The 19,942-nt window shown below is 37.7% G+C and overlaps 1 protein-coding gene across 1 annotated transcript; it reads right to left on the bottom strand.

Moving 5' to 3' along the window:
• Positions 1-1,207: 1,207 nt before the first annotated feature.
• On the bottom strand, positions 1,208-15,107 carry LOC143860194 (ribulose-phosphate 3-epimerase, cytoplasmic isoform). The gene is made up of 8 exons (XM_077370755.1): positions 14,824-15,107; positions 7,754-7,758; positions 2,689-2,751; positions 2,483-2,589; positions 2,304-2,401; positions 2,044-2,136; positions 1,920-1,961; positions 1,208-1,605 (listed from the first exon to the last, which is right to left on the bottom strand). The coding sequence occupies exons 1-8, from the start codon at positions 14,935-14,937 to the stop codon at positions 1,450-1,452; spliced, it is 678 nt and encodes a 225-aa protein (XP_077226870.1). The 5' UTR covers positions 14,938-15,107; the 3' UTR covers positions 1,208-1,449.
• Between the last annotated feature and the right edge of the window lie 4,835 nt (positions 15,108-19,942).

Here is a 19,942-nt window from a genome sequence, read left to right as displayed (position 1 = left end):
TTCCAAGCCCGACAAAAGTAGGTTGAAAAAATGAAATCTTACAGATGAGGCATTCGTGTGGCATGAGACAAAAGTCATGCAGTTCACATCATAGGGGTTCAACCAAATCAATGGTCTTAATCACATGTGTGATATGCTCGGCCCAATGTTGACTATTAATATCATATCTTAACAATGACTGTTTTGGTAGTAAACAAATAAATTTAAGCTCTTGATTTTTATCAAAAACTATAGGCCATGTTTATTTTGGGAACCGATTGTGAGTCCAAAACTAATTAAAGGTAATTTTGAGTCCAGCAATTAGTTTTGGACTCTCAAATCAGTTGTCATAATCTTAAAGAACAGGGCCTTAATTTTGAGTCCAATAATCAGTTTTGAACTCAGGGTTCTTTAGTTGTGCCTAATTTTAGAATCCAATCTCTCTTCACAAGAAGTTATGTGGATCAAAATGTAGAGTAAAATTTAAGAGAATAGTTTCGGAGGCATACAGAGATCTTGACCAACCATCCAGTGGGTCACACCATAAGTGATTTGTGCACCTAAAAATAGGTGCCCAAGACAGTCCACCAATGGGCAAAGAGATTTTTAGTAACAAAAATGAGAAACAGAGCACATTCCAACCGGCAAAGTTTCACTGGATCGACGGCTAAAACAGTCTGATCCTGACCAGGATGACATTTTCACTGTGGCTCATATTTAACCCCATAAAAAAACTTGGGGAGTGATAAATCGACTCCCCAAATTGATAAATCGACTCCCCATGTGTCTTTCTCTCTCCTCTAGGCTAATAGAGAGAGAAAGAGGAGAGATAGACATTTGGGGAGTCGATTTATCACTGCCCAAAAACTTTTATCTATAAAAAATGCGCACTACTGAGTTCCATTTATCCTTGTTTTTGAAGATCGTGTTATTTAGGGGCAAAATTAATATGGGAGAGAACTTATACAGAACAACCTCGCCAGGATAAGGCAACCCAAAATAAGGTCATATCCATGAAAACCAATAATGCAATCAAACAGCCCCTTTAAAGCTCAGCCCGAGTCCACACTTGACTGCAGAGCAGACTCAGCGGGTTTTTTTGAGTAGTCACTGAGTTTCTAAAACCAATATTTTGCCCAATCCATTTGTTCATCTTACAGAGAAATCTGTTATAGTTCACTCAACCTAGTGTAAAAAACCAGACCCAGATCATACAAGCAGCCAAGGATAAGACAATAATATCACATTGTACTATTACTTATGTCAAATTTTGAACACATATAAATCATTATTGCACACAACATGTTTTTTTTTATTTTCTTTCTGATAAGTAAGATGGGATTGAACCTCCTACAGTCCTTCCTCAAGGTTGAAAACCAAAGCCTTAACCAATTGACTAGAGAGTAGAGGCTCAACCCCTGCATGAATTTATTAATACATAATGAGCAGGGGATTCTTTGCCTGTATATATCAACTGTTTTGGTGTGCTCCCTCCACACTCTTCCTCAAAATGGATATGACTTGACCTGGCTCGGGTGCTCCAAATACTGAACTTCCAGCAACGATACAGTTCGCTCCTGCTGAAGCTGCCACATCAATGGTAGAAGGGCCCAAGCCACCATCAACCTGCATGACCGACAATGTATCAGAGATCGTTATTACCTAACTTTGTTATCAGATGACCCAAAAAATAATGATTATTGGACTCAAAATTAGCGTAAATTTGAGTTGAATAATCAGTTTTGGACTCAATAGGTTCTCAAAATCCAAAACAATCAGGGAATAAAATCATAAACAAACTGAGACATGGCATCCCAGAAGACATTCTGCTTAGGAATATGCATTGCACTTTCTTTCTGATCATAAACTTCACACATTCTGATGATCTAATACAAGCAAAAAAGAAATCAACTATGCCATTAAAGGGCAAAACTTATTACCTCTATATCAAGGGAAGGGTACTTCTTTCTCAATGCACGTACCTGGTAAACCAAAAAATACAACAGCGGTGATCAGAGACAGAAGGCAACAACACTGCCAACAAGATTAAGAAAGTATGTTCACCTTATCCATCGTTTCTGGCATAAACTTTTGACCACCAAACCCAGGTTCTACTGTCATAACAAGGACCATTTCCACGGGATTTTCATTTTCAACCTACGGAAAAGCAACATCTGAAGTCTTGAGTCCATGTCATTCAGAAGTTTTATCTTAAAAAAGAGTTCATGCTTGAACTCCTCCCACCCCCAAATTAACTCCCATATTTTATGTTGCAAATATTCTGTTCTTTTGATATGGACGGACAGGAAAATTATAATGCATACCAATGGATAAACTTCTTCAATTGGAGTTGCAGGTTTTAATGCTACACCAGGCCGCATGCCTCCTTTCTTAATTCTCTGGATGAGTTCTTGCCAGTTATCTGTGACATGTTTCCATATGTTACAGAGAACCAAAGAATTCTAAGTCGTAGCTGAAATAATGCATAAGCATTGAAGCATACCCTTGGATGCCTCTACATGAAAAGTAAAGCCTGAAGCACCAGCTTTTGCAAATGGTTCAACATAATCTATAGGATTTGTAACCATAAGGTGGCAGTCCAGATATGCCCTGGAAATAGAGACCAAGATTGAGTTAACACTGGAAACTATCAAAGTTCAAGGTTTTAGATCTTTATGCAAAAGGTGTAAATACAAGAGCAAATGTTACTTTGTGTGTTTCCTCAAACTCTCAATGACCGGAGCTCCTATAGTAAGATTTGGAACGAAGTGCCTGGTAAGACCAAACTGTAAGTATGACATCCACTAGCTACAGTGTGATACTCAAAACCAAGTTCCAAATAAATACTGGGGTAAGAAGCCACATGAAAACTTCAGAACAAAGCATGGTTTTGATAAGAAAAGTGAATGAAATTCACGTACTAACAGAAACCAGAATTTAGTAGTGACATAATACCATTAAAGAAAAGGTAGTGACATAATACTAGGCCACATACAACTACAAGGAGATGTTGGGGAATTCCAAGGACTGATAAATTTACTAAAATCTATCAATTCACACCATCAAGTTCCTCGGAATAAATACCTAGCTCAATCACAAGAAAAATAAGCATAAAAGGTGTTTCATTTATAAAGAGAAGAGGATGGTTTGACCTACCAGCCAGCCTGAGCTGTAATTTCAGGATATTTAAGCTAAGATTGGAAAGGAAATAGAATTAGACTACTTCTAAAAGATAACCAAGAATATTAGTTAAAAAAATGATAGTAGTATGTGTCTCTCCTAAGAGCTTCTCAAAACGATCAATCACTTTTAGCCTATGATTTGGCTGACACTTTGAATTTACTGCTGACACGCCTATCAATGCGTATCGACACTCCTTTCAACACTTTTAAACATATTGTTGGAAGTGTCAAACTTAATGTGGGTGTTTCATCACGTTTTTGTACCGTGTTAAGAGTGTGAAATACTATTTTATTGTTCAATATTATGTTTACCTCTTCTCTTATTATTAACCGAGGCGTTGGCTCTTCGGCATAAAGTCACGGGTTTGCTCCCTGTTGACGAGTGTTCGAATCCCGCCCCCGACTTACCTGATACACGTGGTGAGTGGGTCGTTGCGTGTATCCGTAGGGACTAGTCCTACTCCCGAAGGGGGTGGGGACATCCTACGTCATCAAAAAAAAAAAAAAAACTTCTATTTTATCATCAACTCTTCTTTAACTAATATTTGTTGTTACAACCGCAACCAAAAAAAAAATTAAAACTTTTAAACCAACTCTTCTTCCACTCTCAGTATGTTTCTCTCGCTGCATATTGGAGACTGAAGAGAATTAGATTAGATTGATGAATGAACTATTATTTGATTATTGTATATTTGCTTGACTTACAGTTGCTTAATCTTAAGATTTATTAGTTTCTCATATGAATACCACACTTTGTTTAATGAATACCACATTTATCTTGTTGCAAATTGTGACTAGTAATCAATAATTTCATATATGTATTTGTCCGGGCGTGTTCCTGTTTCTGGATTTTTAAAGGTTGCCGTGTCACTGTGTCAGACACTTCATATCCGCGTCGACAATCGACATGCAAATCCGTGTCCATGGATCATAGCTTTTGGCGATATCTCACATGGGTGCTAATTAAAGCAAAGAAATTGGGGCGCATGGAAAAAACTAATTTGTCTTCCCAAGGTTGCATGCTGGTTGTGCATCTTCCTAGCGCATCTGCGACACATCTTTATTTCAATAAACTCTTAGGTAGCTAGGGCATAGTGGTGCACATACCTAGTCTTGAAAAAAAGGGTCCTGACCCTGATTCCTAAATGGAAGGGGTTAATACTTAATACCCTAAAAAGCCTCCTCTAAAATTAAACTCCTAAAGAAAATGTCGCACCCTATGCACCAAAAACTAGTTCTCAACTACTGTAAAACCAACTCGACTAGGGCGAGTCAATGAATGACACTGCCAATTTTTCATTGACTCAGGGACTCAAAAAGAGTTTTTGATTGACTCCACGGGGCCAAATTCAGGCACGGAGGAGAACTAGGCCAAAGTAGAACTTAATTGACTCAAGCAAGTCAAGGATTGAATTGGGGTGTTTCTAAATGATGATAATGATGATATGCACCAAGGAAACGAGCCACCAAGAGACAAAATTAATTTTGGTTTCAGGGTTCTCTTTCATAGATATGATATAGACCAATAATTTTTCCCAAGTTTTTCCCTTTTTCTAAACCTCCCCCACATTTATTTTGTAAGATTATTAAACTCTGCATTTTCTTTTCCCTTAATTTTTTTTTGAATTTCCAATCAAGATTACACGGGTTTTCTATTTCAGAGTATAATATGATTTTTGTTGGTTTCATTGACGTTATGGGAGTTTAACCATCCAGAAGTAAAAGTTTTCATTTGGGTTTTTTTAGATGAATGTCCCTTCAGTGTGCAAAGACCATCATAGAAAGATAAAATGAACCCGGGGGATTTAGAATAAATACATGATTGCAATGATAAGTAAAACACAGTAAGAAACCAATTCAATGACTAAACCAGTCTATCCTTGCTCTGTCCAGAAAACAGAGATGCATTGGTGTTTCATATGCATTCTGGAGGTTGATGCAGGAAAGAACTTTCAGCAATAAAATAGCAAACCTAAAAGTAGAAGCACATCTTTATTTTCTTCATGTCTTCAGCCTTCAAGGATGAAAGATGTCTGTATCATAGGAAATATCAATAATAAATTTTTCGTGGTTTCTGTGTAATCTACAAGGAGGGCGCATTTTGCAAGAGATGCACCCAAGAGAGTCCTGCAGTAGATCTGCTTGGCAGGTTTGGTGCAGGACACAAGCCTGACAATTCAGATTCAAGCTGTCCAATGATTTATACTCCTTCAGATTTGTACATAAGCCTGACAGTAAATCTGTTTTGTTTTTGTTTTTTGTTTTGAAAAGTTATAAAATAAAATTAAGGAAATCTAAGAAATATGACAGTAAATCTGTAATGCATCGTTATAAATAGTTACCTATTTATACTCCTTCAGATTTACAATCAATCATTTACTAATGATTCCCCCAAAAGGAAAAAAGATCATGTGAAAAGTATCCAATCAGTTCTCTCTCTATTATGAGTCGTACTCCATTTAACAGTTTATACAAAACACAATATGAAAAAAAGGGATTTGAAAGCAAGTCACAAAAGGGAAGCATGCAAAATGGATAAATTCATACGAGTAAATCTAGATCAACAAAGAGGTACAAGGCCATATGAGTTGCAAAAGCCTTCACACAAGTTTATGAGATCGACCAGAGAGACCCATTGCTCTAGTTGCCAACATAACTCTATCAATGTTATTTTCTTTGATAAATAAAGATAATATTATAAAAGAGTGATTTAGGATTTGTTAGGAGCTATGTGGATCATGCACTGATTGTCAAAAAAATGAGGGGATTTCAAATTTATTGGTATATGTGGATGATATAGTATTGGCAGGTGATGATTATGACTCGATTACTAAGCTGAAGAAGCATCTAGAGAAGGTTTTGATATCACAGATTTAGAACTCTGACGTATGTTTTGGCAAATAGAAGTCATTCAGGCAAAGAAAGGAATTTTAGTCTCTCAATGCAAGTACACTCTAAAATCTCAATTTCCCTAAGAAATAAGAAAAATGAGAGCTAAGAGTATTAAATCGCCCATGAAGTTCAATCAGCACCTTAGCTCTGAAGATGGCATATTGTTAGAGAATCTTGGTGAGTATTGGAGATTGGTCACAAATCAATCTACCTGGACATTACTAGACCAAAATCATTCATTTCATACTAGACTGAAAACTTATCTATCCTATGCATTGGAGGTAATCAATTCATGCATGCCCCGAGAAATTCTCCTTGAAGTTGTTCATGGAGCTCACAAGCACCTGAAAAGCCTCATCTGGTAGAAGAATTCTATTTAATCCCCATTTGGTTTATAAGCAAATCCAAGTCGATTGCCACTTACATCAAAGATCATTGGAAAAAAAACCCACTCCAACAGTCAACTCAAAGGATCAACATGCAGATACTTTCACATTGGATATCGTTTAAGCAAGCTGAGCATGAAATATATCTATGCACCAACTTAAGAGGGGTGCCATTGTGTTTTAAAGATAGATTTGTTTTTACGAGTAATAAGGATGTAACTAGACATACATTACTTTTTCTGTTCTTTTTTTACTGATAACTATGCATAGATTCCTTATTAAAGAAAAATCTATCCATGGGTCCTTCCGCCTTCATATAAATACCACACCCCCATGAGACATCTTAGGTGGGATGTTCTCCCAATTTTCAAATTTTACAAAACATAAATCAAGGATTTTCATAAAAATTATAGCTTTACTTCATAAGAAGCTCACGCAATTCATTGTGATGCAGATAATAGGCCAATAAGTGGCATATTTGCCCATTAGGATTTTATTTTCCATCTTATTCGGATTTAGCGATTTTATTTTCCATGGAATTTTATTTCCATCCCATTGCCTATATATAGGCCTCATTGTATTAAGAATTAAGAAGTTTTGGATGAATAAAGATTGATTGGCTTCTCCCCTCTATACTTCCTCTATTTCTCTTCTTCTTCTCTTCTTCTATTCTCCCCCCTCTTCCCATCGTCTTCTCTTTTTCTCCCCTTGCTTCTATTTCTCTTCCGGTCCTACATCAAATTTGGTGTCAAAGCAAAAGATCCAAGGCAAGTTCTCAGTTTTCAGTGATTTCTTCCGGCGAAACGCGATCGGAACAGCCCCAATCGAAAGCCCTTCCATATTCAAACCCTAAACCCAAACAACTGTCAACCTTGTAGACCTTCCTAATAGCACTCTCTCCCTGTGGCTTTTAGGCAAAACCAGTTTCTACTAACTTTCTTGAGTTTTGCTGAAACTAATCAAGAACTCCCCACTTATTTCAACCTGTTTAACCTAGCAATCATCTCTCTTTTCCTCTCCTTGTTCTCTCTCCCCTTGTTTCTCTTTTTATCCCCTTTCTTCTATTTCTCTTTCCCGATCTACATCAAATTGTTTCCTTTTATCACTCATCTATCACAGATCATATATATAGCGAACACTTAAGTTCAAGAATAATGGAATAATCAAATGAAGCGTCATGTTAGAAGTCTCTTGGAGCAATACATTAATAAGCACCCAAAAGTGACATGATTTCCTTGTAGAATCCATAATTCAAATGAATAAAGAACTTAAAAGGTAAAACCATCAGAGCGTAAGCACCGCCAGGTCACCTACCCATCCTGCAAATACCAACAACAACATGCAAATTTTATTAGAGAAATGTAGCTACATTGTGGAAAAATCAAAACTGGAATATTCACTTCAAAACTGGAAAAAATCAAACATTAAATGTCTATACAAACAGAATGCAGGAAATGAGACGCAAACGTTTAGCATGTAATGATTTCATAATGTTTGCATTTCTCCATGCGAATACAACTGGTCTAAGTTAACTATGTAGGACAGCTATAAGTTCCTTGTGAAAAAATTGTTGCCAACATTGCTCTTTTAGGTTCCATGTGTCCGTTGATTCAAATATGACACTTGATGAGGGAACAAACAATATTTTCTTTTTCGCATACAAAGTTCAAATTTTTTTTTTAAAAGGTCGCATACAAATATCAATATAAGCAATAAATAAAAAAGCATGTTTGGTATAGTTTCTACATTATATCATCTACTTATCAAATAGGCTAACATGGTCCAGGAAAATAGAAAGAAGATGCCACAAGTTAATTCTAATTTGTTTATAATCATGATGCGTCTTCATGAAAATTTTCTAAAGGAGTCATTAGTCGACCCCAACTAGTTTGGGACAAAGGCCTCGTTGAGTTGAGTTGAGTTGAGTTATAATCATGATGCGTCTTTCACGCAACAAAGAACAGAAAATAAAATTTTCACGCAATATGGTAAAGAGAAGAATCAATTTATCAAAAATGCAAGAGCATGCAACAGCTCCAGTAAAAAGGTGAAAACAGATGGATAACATCCACCCAAAAGTCAATTAGACAAAACAAGTCAGTGGTCAGATGTGTTTAAGAATGACTGGCCTTTTCGACTGGATTGGACTGGAACTTTTAATAGAATTGGGCAAGTTTGCCTACGAAGCCAGGAAGCAATTCAAACTGTTTCAAACCAGCAGTGGAACATCTTTGGACCAAATAGGCCACTTCATTTTTTCAGCCTTCTTATCAGTTTAAAATACTGGTCAAATCGTGAAAATGAACCGCTATAATTAACATTTTTTTATGCATATCCCTTTCTTTAGCATTTGGGTGGAAGTTATTTTGTAGCCTTTTCTTTTATGCATTCTTGCAGTGATGGGCCACCTCAGCCCTGTCTCAGTTATAATTCTTCTTTCTTAATGAAGTTATCTTTCAAGAAAAAAGCCCACCATAATTAACTTAATGGATGGTAATCGTCTATGACCCAAATGTATGAAGCATGGGATACCACATGGTCCACAACTAAAGGAAGACGTCGGCCAAACTATACAAATCAAAATTAATAAAATCGTTGCCATTCAAAAAATCTATATACAAATCAGAGGTGGAGATAGAGAGTTTGGATTAAAGTTTCGGATAATACCAAGGTATATTGCATGGTACGTCTTAGTTTTTTAGTTGGACGATGCAGACAAAAGAGTGCATGTGTTGTCCATGGCATACACTATTCATCCAATAAAACCAATGCCTAAATGTTTGTCTCAAGCAATATGGTATCCAGTATGATATGTATCAGATTTTGAGGTGTGTGATAAGTAGCATAAATCCAATAATTAAAACTATGGTAGGATGCCGGTAGATACCAAGATATTATTCGTCACAATTGGAACTTACACTATCTCATCCAAAAAGACATCCCACTCAATTCCTAACCTCGCCATTACATTCCTTGATTCATTGGCGCATACGAACAAGCCTCAAGAAGGGAAAATAAATATTAATGCACGTATTAAATGCCATTGAAGTGATTGAAGGATCCCCTATTATTCAACTACAATTTTTTTTTTTAAATGGTAACTACACATTGTGCACATTAAATTAAAAAATGAAAGTTTAATTAACTCTGTCGGAGTGAGAACAAAGTGAGAACAAAGAGAACATGCATATCTTGCCCTTTTCACCTTGTTTAGTTATTTTACATTTACTGAGAAGGACAAATTGTGTGGACATTATATACAATGAACAATCCTTGTATACACGATCACCATGTTAGGTACCTAACCAATATGACAAAATCCCCAGGACTGATGGAACGTGTTAGGCTAGGCCCTTTAAACCTGTCCCGTACTAGACTCGTTCCCACCTAGTCCCATACCTAGGTCCCCACTTAGGACCGTAACATTCTACTACGCTTCAGCACCCGCCGTCCTCACCAGCCCATTCTATGGTCTACCCTAACGAACATATGTTGGCTGCTCTGATACTAAATGTTAGGTACCTAACCAACATACCAAAAGCCCAAGGACAAATGAAACACGTTAAGCTAGGCCCTTTAAACCTGCCCCATACCAGGCTGGGTCCCACCTAGTCACGCGCACATGTGTTTAGGTAGAATCAGACATGTAGCTCACAACTTTCTAATTGGTGATCAGATGGTTATGTTATGATGTTACGTGCCTAATTGGCCGTAACGGAAATAACAAAATAAAAGAGAAATAGAGGGGGGGAATGGTTGATTCGAGGCAACCGGACCTCCTAACGGCTCGATTCGAGAGGAGCCATGACTCTCCTAAACAAAGTCTCCTTTGCTGTAAATTATCTTCTCTCCTCCTTCTTTTCATTAGATTACTACTACATAAATACAAGCAAGAGAGAGTGCCACATCACAAGCACACTTACCCACTAACAAGACACATCACAAATAACTAACACCCACTACTTAACCCATACACCATAACTAACACCCATAACTCTAAAAACACATTCCCACAACTAATGCCCACACCATAATCATTATGCACATAACATTCCTTCCCCCTTAGAATCGACCTTGTCCTCAAGGTCAAATTACGGTAGAAAATATTGTATTCCGCCGGGGTCCCAAATCTTGTTGGGCACACTTCGATTGAGAAACACAATCAACTTTAGACCTCTGTATTCTTCAAAAGTAACGACCGTGATCTTTCGAACCCCGCTTTTAAAATTTGTTGCTCTCGAAGTTGGAAAGGAATAAAAATTTTCATCCTCATCACCATTGATTTTCACGATTTTCTTTACGTGAGCATCAACTTTCTCAAGATATAACTTTGCTCCTTTACGCATTTCTTTGATCTCTTCGCAGATTTTTTCCAAGCCTTCCGTGATTCGCCAGTACTCCTCCATCATTTTAAAAAACTTAACTATGATTTGCCGGAAATCATCGCGTAGGGATTCCAAAAGCTCTAACGGCACAGCCATGGCGTAGGATCTATCGCTCTGATACCAATTGTTACGTGCCTAATCGGCAGTAATGGAAATAACAAAATAGAAGAGAAATATAGGGGGGAATGGTTGATTCGAGGCAACCGCACCTCTTGACGGCTTGATTCGAGAGGAGCCATGACTCTCCTAAACAAAGTCTCGTTTGCTGTAAATTATCTTCTCCACTCCTTCCTTTCATTAGATTACTACTACATAAATACAAGCAAGAGAGAGTGCCACATCACAAGCACACTTACCCACTAACAAGACACATCACAAATAACTAACACCCACTACTTAACACATACACCATAACTAACACCCATAACTCTAAAAACACATTCCCACAACTAACACTCACACCATAATTATTATGCACATAACATTCCTTCCCCCTTAGAATCGACCTTGTCCTCAAGGTCGAATTACGGTAGAAAATATTGTATTCCGCCGGGGTCCCAAATCTTGTTGGGCATACTTCGATTGAGAAACACAATCAACTTTAGACCTCCGTATTCTTCAAAAGTAACGACCGTGATCTTTCGAACCCCGCTTTTAAAATTTGATGCTCTCGAAGTTGGAAAGTGATAAAAATTTCATCCTCATCGCCATTGATTTTCACGATTTTCTCTACGTGAGCATCAACTTTCTCAAGATATAACTTTGCTCCTTCTTTACGCATTTCTTTGATCTCTTCGAGGATTTTTTCCAACCCTTCCATGATCCGCCAGTACTCCTCCATCATTTTAAAAAAACTTAACTTTGATTTGCCGGAAATCATCGCTTAGGGATTCCAAAAACTCTAACGGCACAGCCATGGCGTAGGATCTACCGCTCTGATACCAATTGTTATGTGCCTAATCGGCCGTAACGGAAATAACAAAATTAAAGAGAAATAGAGGGGGGGAATGGTTGATTCGAGGCAACCAGACCTCCTAACGGCTCGATTCGAGAGGATCCATGACTCTCCTAAACAAAGTCTCATTTGCTGTAAATTATCTTCTCTCCTCCTTCCTTTCATTAGATTACTACTACATAAATACAAGCAAGAGAGAGTGCCACATCACAAGCACACTTACTCACTAACAAGACACATCACAAATAATTAACACCCACTACTTAACACATACACCATAACTAACACCCATAACTCTAAAAACACATTCCCACAACTAACACCCACACCATAATTATTATGCACATAACATTCCTTCCCCCTTAGAATCGACGTTGTCCTCAAGGTTGAATTACTGTAGAAAATATTGTATTCCGCCGGGGTCCCAAATCTTGTTGGGCACACTTCGATTGAGAAACACAATCAACTTTAGACCTCCGTATTCTTCAAAAGTAACGACCGTAATCTTTCGAACCCCGCTTTTAAAATTTGTTGCTCTCGAAGTTGGAAAGGAATAAAAATTTTCATCCTCATCGCCATTGATTTTCACGATTTTCTCTACGTGAGCATCAACTTTCTCAAGATATAACTTTGCTCCTTCTTTACGCATTTCTTTGATCTCTTCGCGGATTTTTTCCAAGCCTTCCGTGATCCGCCAGTACTCATCCATCATTTTAAAAACTTAACTTTGATTTGCCGGAAATCATCGCGTAGGGATTCCAAAAGCTCTAACAGCACAGCCATGGCATAGGATCTACCGCTCTGATACCAATTGTTACGTGCCTAATCGGCCGTAAGGGAAATAACAAAATAAAAGAGAAATAGAGGGGGGGAATGGTTTATTCGAGGCAACCGGACCTCCTAACGGCTCGATTCGAGAGGAGCCATGACTCTCCTAAACAAAGTCTCTTTTGCTGTAAATTATCTTCTCTCCTCCTTCCTTTCATTAGATTACTACTACATAAATACAAGCAAGAGAGAGTGCCACATCACAAGCACACTTACCCAGTAACAAGACACATCACAAATAACTAACACCCACTACTTAACACATACACCATAACTAACACCCATAACTCTAAAAACACATTCCCACAACTAACACCCACACCATAATTATTATGCACATAACATTCCTTCCCCCTTAGAATCGACCTTGTCCTTAAGGTCGAATTACGGTAGAAAATACTGTATTCCGCCGGGGTCCCAAATCTTGTTGGGCACACTTCGATTGAAAAACACAATCAACTTTAGACCTCCGTATTCTTCAAAAGTAACGACCGTGATCTTTCGAACCCCGCTTTTAAAATTTGTTGCTCTCGAAGTTGGAAAGGAACAAAAATTTTCATCCTCATCGCCATTGATCTTCACGATTTTCTTTACGTGAGCATCAACTTTCTCAAGATATAACTTTGCTCCTTCTTTACGCATTTCTTTGATCTCTTCGCAGATTTTTTCCAAGCCTTACGTGATTCGCCAGTACTCCTCCATCATTTTAAAAAACTTAACTTTGATTTGCCGGAAATCATCGCTTAGGGATTCCAAAAGCTCTAACGACAAAGCCATGGCGTAGGATCTACCGCTCTGATACCAATTGTTACGTGCCTAATCGGCCGTAACGGAAATAACAAAATAAAAGAGAAATAGAGGGGGGGAATGGTTGATTCGAGGCAACCGGACCTCCTAATGGCTCGATTCGAGAGGAGCCATGACTCTCCTAAACAAAGTCTCATTTGCTGTAAATTATCTTCTCTCCTCCTTCCTTTCATTAGATTACTACTACATAAATACAAACAAGAGAGAGTGCCACATCACAAGCACACTTACCCACTAACAAGACACATCACAAATAACTAACACCCACTACTTAACACATACACCATAACTAACACCCATAACTCTAAAAACACATTCCCACAACTAACACCCACACCATAATTATTATGCACATAACATTCCTTCCCCCTTAGAATCGACGTTGTCCTCAAGGTTGAATTACTGTGGAAAATATTGTATTCCGCCGGGGTCCCAAATCTTGTTGGGCACACTTCGATTGAGAAACACAATCAACTTTAGACCTCCGTATTTTTCAAAAGCAACGACCGTGATCTTTCGAACCCCGCTTTTAAAATTTGTTGCTCTCGAAGTTGGAAAGGAATAAATATTTTCATCCTCATCGCCATTGATTTTCACAATTTTCTCTACGTGAGCATCAACTTTCTGAAGATATAACTTTGCTCCTTCTTTACGCATTTCTTTGATCTCTTAACGGATTTTTTTCCAAGCCTTCCGTGATCCGCCAGTACTCCTCCATCATTTTAAAACACTTAACTTTGATTTGCCGGAAATCATCGCGTAAGGATTCCAAAAGCTCTAACGGCACAGCCACGGCATAGGATCTACCGCTCTGGTACCAATTGTTACGTGCCTAATCGGCCGTAACGGAAATAACAAAATACAAGAGAAATAGAGGGGGGGAATGGTTGATTCGAGGCAACCGGACCTCCTAACGGCTCGATTCCAGAGGAGCCATGACTCTCCTAAACAAAGTCTCCTTTGCTGTAAATTATCTTCTCTCCTCCTTCCTTTCATTAGATTACTACTACATAAATACAAGCAAGAGAAAGTGTCACATCACAATACACTTACCCACTAACAAGACACATCACAAATAACTAACACCCACTACTTAACATATACACCATAACTAACACCCATAACTCTAAAAACACATTCCCACAACTAACACCCACACCATAATTATTATGCACATAACATATGAGCACATGTTTTGGTGTATATGATGTAATTACAAAGCAGTTATTATAGGATTATGCATTTTAGATTTGTGGGTGTTAGTTACTAATTATGTGTCATGTAAGTGGGAAATTGCATTAATAGAGAAAAACAGAGTGGAAATTGAAACAACACGAAGAAACCCTAGAGATGAGAAGTGGGAAATCAGAAAAAAGAAACCCTAGAAAATTTGATTTTGGGGCATATACCATGATGTCCATGTGAAGCCAATCTGCGCCCAATCGGACCATCCGATCTGCCTCCGATGCCAAATTCGAAAAATCTGAAGATAACATCGACGGTGCGATCTTAGCCGTTGCCATCGCTCGATCGATCTCTTCTTTTTTTTCAGGTTTCCGAAGGAGAGATTTCAATGGCGAAAAACAGGAAAAGGAAAATGAATAAAGAAAGAACAACGGTAGACGAGACGATGGTGCGTAATACGCACGCCTCGCTTATAATAGCAAATCTCGTTGAACTCGTGCAGGGCTGGTCAACATCTTCACCATTCATGTGATTTTTATAGATCATCCTGACTGGTTTATATGAGGGGCCCTACTACGGAGTTTGGACGATAAATAGACAAAATACATTGATCGGATGATCAATATCCGATTATGAATTGTCTATTGGAGATTTTTGTACCATGGACCATCATGTAGGACCCACCATTTCATTTAATCGTGGGTCATACATGATGGGCCCTACATTGGATCTCTACCATCCAAATTAACGACGAAAAATACATTTAATTTGATGTTAGGATTGTTTAAGGGAAATGATATCCCCCCAAAATGGATTAAATCCCCCCCCCCCCCCCCCCTAAGGGTTTCTGTGAGAATGGTTCGCTGCTTCAGGATAAATTCACCCTTGGAACGTTTTTCTTTGTCTTTGCCTTTAAAACTTAACAAATAACGTTAAGAGGGGATTTTATCCATCAGAGGGGGGTGTAATTTCCCTTGTTTAATTGGCATGATCTTTGGGGCACTAGAGAAGTAGAGATTTGCAATGGGGCCTATCATATGGACGGTCTTCATCAAACCAACGGTGGGCATGCCTCATTGCATTACAATGAGATCCAATTAGAGTGTTTCTAATATGTAGATGTTGGCGGCCAGAGATTATACATACATAAGATGATGAAAACCATTCTCTTGGGCCACAACTTAAATAGTATGTACCCCGCAAATCATCTCCATAAGATGATCCTAGCCCTCCGATATATCGAGTTTTCTATAATATCCAGACACTCCGTTGATCTAGAGGGACCGTGTGTGTGTGTGGAGAGGAGAGGGAGGGAGATCCCATGGAGATATCTGATTTGCAAGATACAACCTATTTGTGGACCAACAAATGAACAATTTGGATCATCCTATGAAGTGTGGGCCCTACGGTACATATGTTTTAGGGAAATGATAGATTCATCGCTTTTTCTTCCCCGAGGCACCCCTTTAGTGTAAAAAAAGCAGTCATAAGTCCATTAGAGGGAGGTGCCCAGAAAGAAGATATGGGGGCAAACATATCACTTCCCATTTTTTAACAAATTATAGCGGAGCCCACATTATTCTACCATCCAAAACATTCGTTCGTTAGGCCTTAACATAAATAGGCCGTGCCCTGAAAATCATCTCAATAGGATGATCCTAACCCTCCCAATCAATCAACTTAGGATTTCTACCCTGTGCATGGAACTACTAACAACTCCTTGCTCACTTCCCCGTTGTGAAGCCATGGGACCCCGCTAGCTCAAGAAGCTAGAGAGACCAGAGAGGGTTAGGATCATCCTACGGAGATGATTTTTGGAGCAAGGCCCATTTACGATGGGGCCCAACAAATGAATGTTTTAGATCATTGAATAATATGACCCCACTTTATTTTGTTAAAAATAAGTTCACACCCCATAGTATACATCTATTTATAAGCTCTGTTAGTTTTAGATTTTGAGAACAGATTGTGAGTCCAAAACTGATTATTGGACTCAAAATTAAGTACCTGTTTGTTTTGGATTTTGAAAATTGATTTTGAGTCCAAAACCAATTAGTGGACTCAAAATTAAACGTAATTTTGAGTAGATTTTGGACTCAAAATAGATTCGCAAAATCTAAAACAGACTAGTCAAAAACATAATTTTGAGTCTGATAATCAATTTCGTATTCACGATTGATCCTGGTTTTGCAAGGCCTTGTTTGTTTCAGATTATGACAACTGATTGTCAGCTCTGAACCTAAACCTATTATTGGACTCAAAATTACACCTATTATTGGACTCAAAATTGTAATTCTGAGTCCAATAGTAGGTTTAGAGCTGATAAACGGTTGTCATAATCTGAAACGAACAGGGCCCAAGCCGGAGCATAGGGGATCGCAAGGCTTCAACAATTGAGCACACATGCCTTAATGCCTAGCTGTTTTTGTGAGTCCAAAGAAAAGACCCACATGAATATGAAATGCAACTACTCGAAAGGAGTCATAAGAAAGTTAGGCATCCCCCCCTAACACGTAACACATAAGTCAAGAGATGCACCCACCTAAGAATATTAAAGTATACCAACTAGCAATAGGGACCAAAACTCTTATACAAAGCTTGCCTCAACTGAGAACCTGTTTTGACCCCACAAACCATGTGTAGCCTTTGCCAAAACTAGCATTATTTATGGCCATATCTACATCTCAATGTCTATTTCTCTCTATCCATTGGTAGTCTTGTCTGTCTCTTGAAATGCATTAAAAGAAAGGAAAAAAATATTCATACTAACAAGTGGTTTTGAAAGTGACCAATATTCGTCTTGTTTTATATAGAATTATAGATCAATATGCAAAGAGGAAACAACCAGTGTATTGTGCATATACCAATTAAATGGTGCATATACAATGCACATCTGTTAGATCAGGTTTAGCAAAGTACAAAATGCTAGGTACCTTCCCTCATGTTTTAGTCATTTGCCACTTGGGTCTCGTCGCATGCACTCCTTAATCAATGTATTCACTATGCATGGCGGCGAACAATTATGGGTTAATCAGGTCACCCTATTCTCGTTTACCCTTGAATTAATTTTAGTTGTGCTCCATTTCTTCGGACGTAAAAATGGACGTAAAATTTGTTTTATTTTCATTTTTACAACAATCCGAAGAGAAGGAGCCTTGGTGTAATATGCACAGTGAAATAAGGCATAATATGGGGGTATTAGTCTTCTAGTTTTTCCCTTTACCAAAAATTTTAGGGTTGTAAATTTAAAGCTTTTTGAGTCATCTAGTTTATCCGAAAATTCCCCTATCTCATGAAGAAGACAAAAACACCTTGCATTCAGAAAATGACCAGATTACTCATCTCTTAAGGGGGAGTACGGTTGTCATTACCAATATATAGATGGAGGAAGAGAGAAGAGTGTTAAATCCTGAGACTGTACTAGCAAATTATCTTCTTTTTTCAAGTAGTTTGGTGAGAGATAAAAGTCCCCCTATACAAGAAGATAAGGGAGAGGCAAGGCAAACTAGTCTCCTAGTAGTTTGAATAAAATAAATTGGTAAACGCCAGAATTGTGCAACCAAACAAACCATTATAAAAAAAACCCTATTTCTTGAGATAAGGGTGTTTGTTATTTTTAAATGAGATATGGGTATTTTTATCATTTTCCATGAGATGGAGGCACTTTATTGGTTTCTAATGAGATAGGAGAATATAATTTTTAATCAGATATGGGTATTTTTGTCATTTCCCATGGGATATGGGTTTTTTTTTGTTGTTTCCATGATATGGGTACTTTGGTTATTTTCTATATGAGGTATGAGTATGTTGGTCATTTTAATAAGATATGAGATAGGGATACTTTGATCAATTTTTCATAAAATATGGTTATTTTAGTCATTTTTCATGATTATGGGCATTTTAGTTATATCAAATCTTCTACTTGGGGTAAATGTCAGGGCAGGAATGAAATTGTTTAGACTTATGGATGGGTAAATTGTCAAATTTACGACACTAAAACAACCACAAAATTGGCGTATAGGGGTGAATAATCTTCGTTGGGAGAGGGTTTTGTTTATGTTAAGAGGTAGAAATTTCTATAGTTAGGGGCAAGGTTTAAAATTTCGGTTTCTGGTTTCCGACCTTGAAATTTTGAAATTTCGGTCGAAATTTGGTACAAAAATCGAAACCCATATTTTATTCAATATTAAATTTCAGCCAAAATTTTGGTAACTTCGGTCGAAATTTCTGTTAAATATTAAATTAATGAAAAGGAAAACAGATTTTTTGGGTCAAATTTTGGAAAAAGGTCGAAATTCTGAAATTTCGGCCGAAATAAATGACCGTTTCGGTTATTGGTGGTTTCGGTGTCTGTCTCCACCGAAATCCGAAATTTAAAACCATGGTTAGGGGACAGCCAAAGAAATCAGATAGATTCCTTGAACAGTTATTTGGTCATCTAGCAACCACCTCAAAAGGGGAACTAATTGTCATCATCCTATAAAAGATAATGCAATAATGATTTTATGAAGAACCTACTATGTAGGTAGTTATCTGGTGAAATATCTTTAATAAACAAACACTAAACCGCATTGAAGATTGTGAAAATCACAGCAACCATTTGAGGCTTGGACATAGTTTGGTCTATCAAACCAGGGACTAAGATCCTAATATACATTGAAATTCAGTGTATGAGAGCATCTCTACTGTCTTACTAATGCACATGCCTCTTGTTCTTAGCCCTCCCATTGATGGGTCCTAAGATAACCATGATAATTGACCAGCCATGAAATGTAGCAACCCATTAAAACACTTAAAGCCATTCCTATACTGGGCAAATTAAATTATTGAAAAAATATTTCATTGGAATTTTTTTCCAAGGTCGAGTGAGGTTGAAATTTTCTTATAAAACAGAAAAGGTCTCTTAAGTCCTAAAAAAATCATTGAAAGTGAGTTAGAGAGAGGGGATTTTTATATGATGTTTCTACAGACTCAAATTAAAGTTAGTAGTATCTTATGGTGGGGCCCACCTTGTTTGAAGATCCAAAGCATTATGTATTCTTTTGTTGGGCCCCAACGTAAATAGCTTGTGCCCCCCAAATCATCTCCATAGGATGATCCTAACCCTCTGATCTATAGAAGGACGACAAACATCAACATGTCATAAAGTTAGGATCATCCTATAGTGATGATTTTTGGGGCACAACCTATTTTAAGTTGGGTCCCAACAAATGAGCAGTTTGGATCTTCGAACAAGGTGGGCCCGATGTATTTTTTTTAAATATGGTCTAACGATATAAAAACTATATATATATATATATATATAGAGGAAACTGTTGGTGAGCTTAAGCTCACCAAACTTTT

Source organism: Tasmannia lanceolata, unplaced genomic scaffold (assembly GCF_043159265.1).
Source record: "Tasmannia lanceolata isolate RefF3 unplaced genomic scaffold, GAP_Taslan_0.1 ptg000037l, whole genome shotgun sequence".
Taxonomy (NCBI): domain Eukaryota; kingdom Viridiplantae; phylum Streptophyta; class Magnoliopsida; order Canellales; family Winteraceae; genus Tasmannia; species Tasmannia lanceolata.
The sequence above is the reverse complement of the archived record's forward strand: the minus strand, read 5'-3'. Positions and strand labels throughout refer to the sequence as shown.

Coding starts and splice junctions, on each gene's coding strand:
- LOC143860194 (XM_077370755.1), bottom strand. CDS start 14,937: ATGGCAACGGCTAAGATCGCACCGTCGATGTTATCTTCAGATTTTTCG. Junction 2,402..2,482: donor TCATGTAGAGGCATCCAAGG/GTATGCTTCAAT, acceptor AACATGTCACAG/ATAACTGGCAAGAACTCATC. Junction 2,137..2,303: donor TTGAAGAAGTTTATCCATTG/GTATGCATTATA, acceptor GCTTTTCCGTAG/GTTGAAAATGAAAATCCCGT.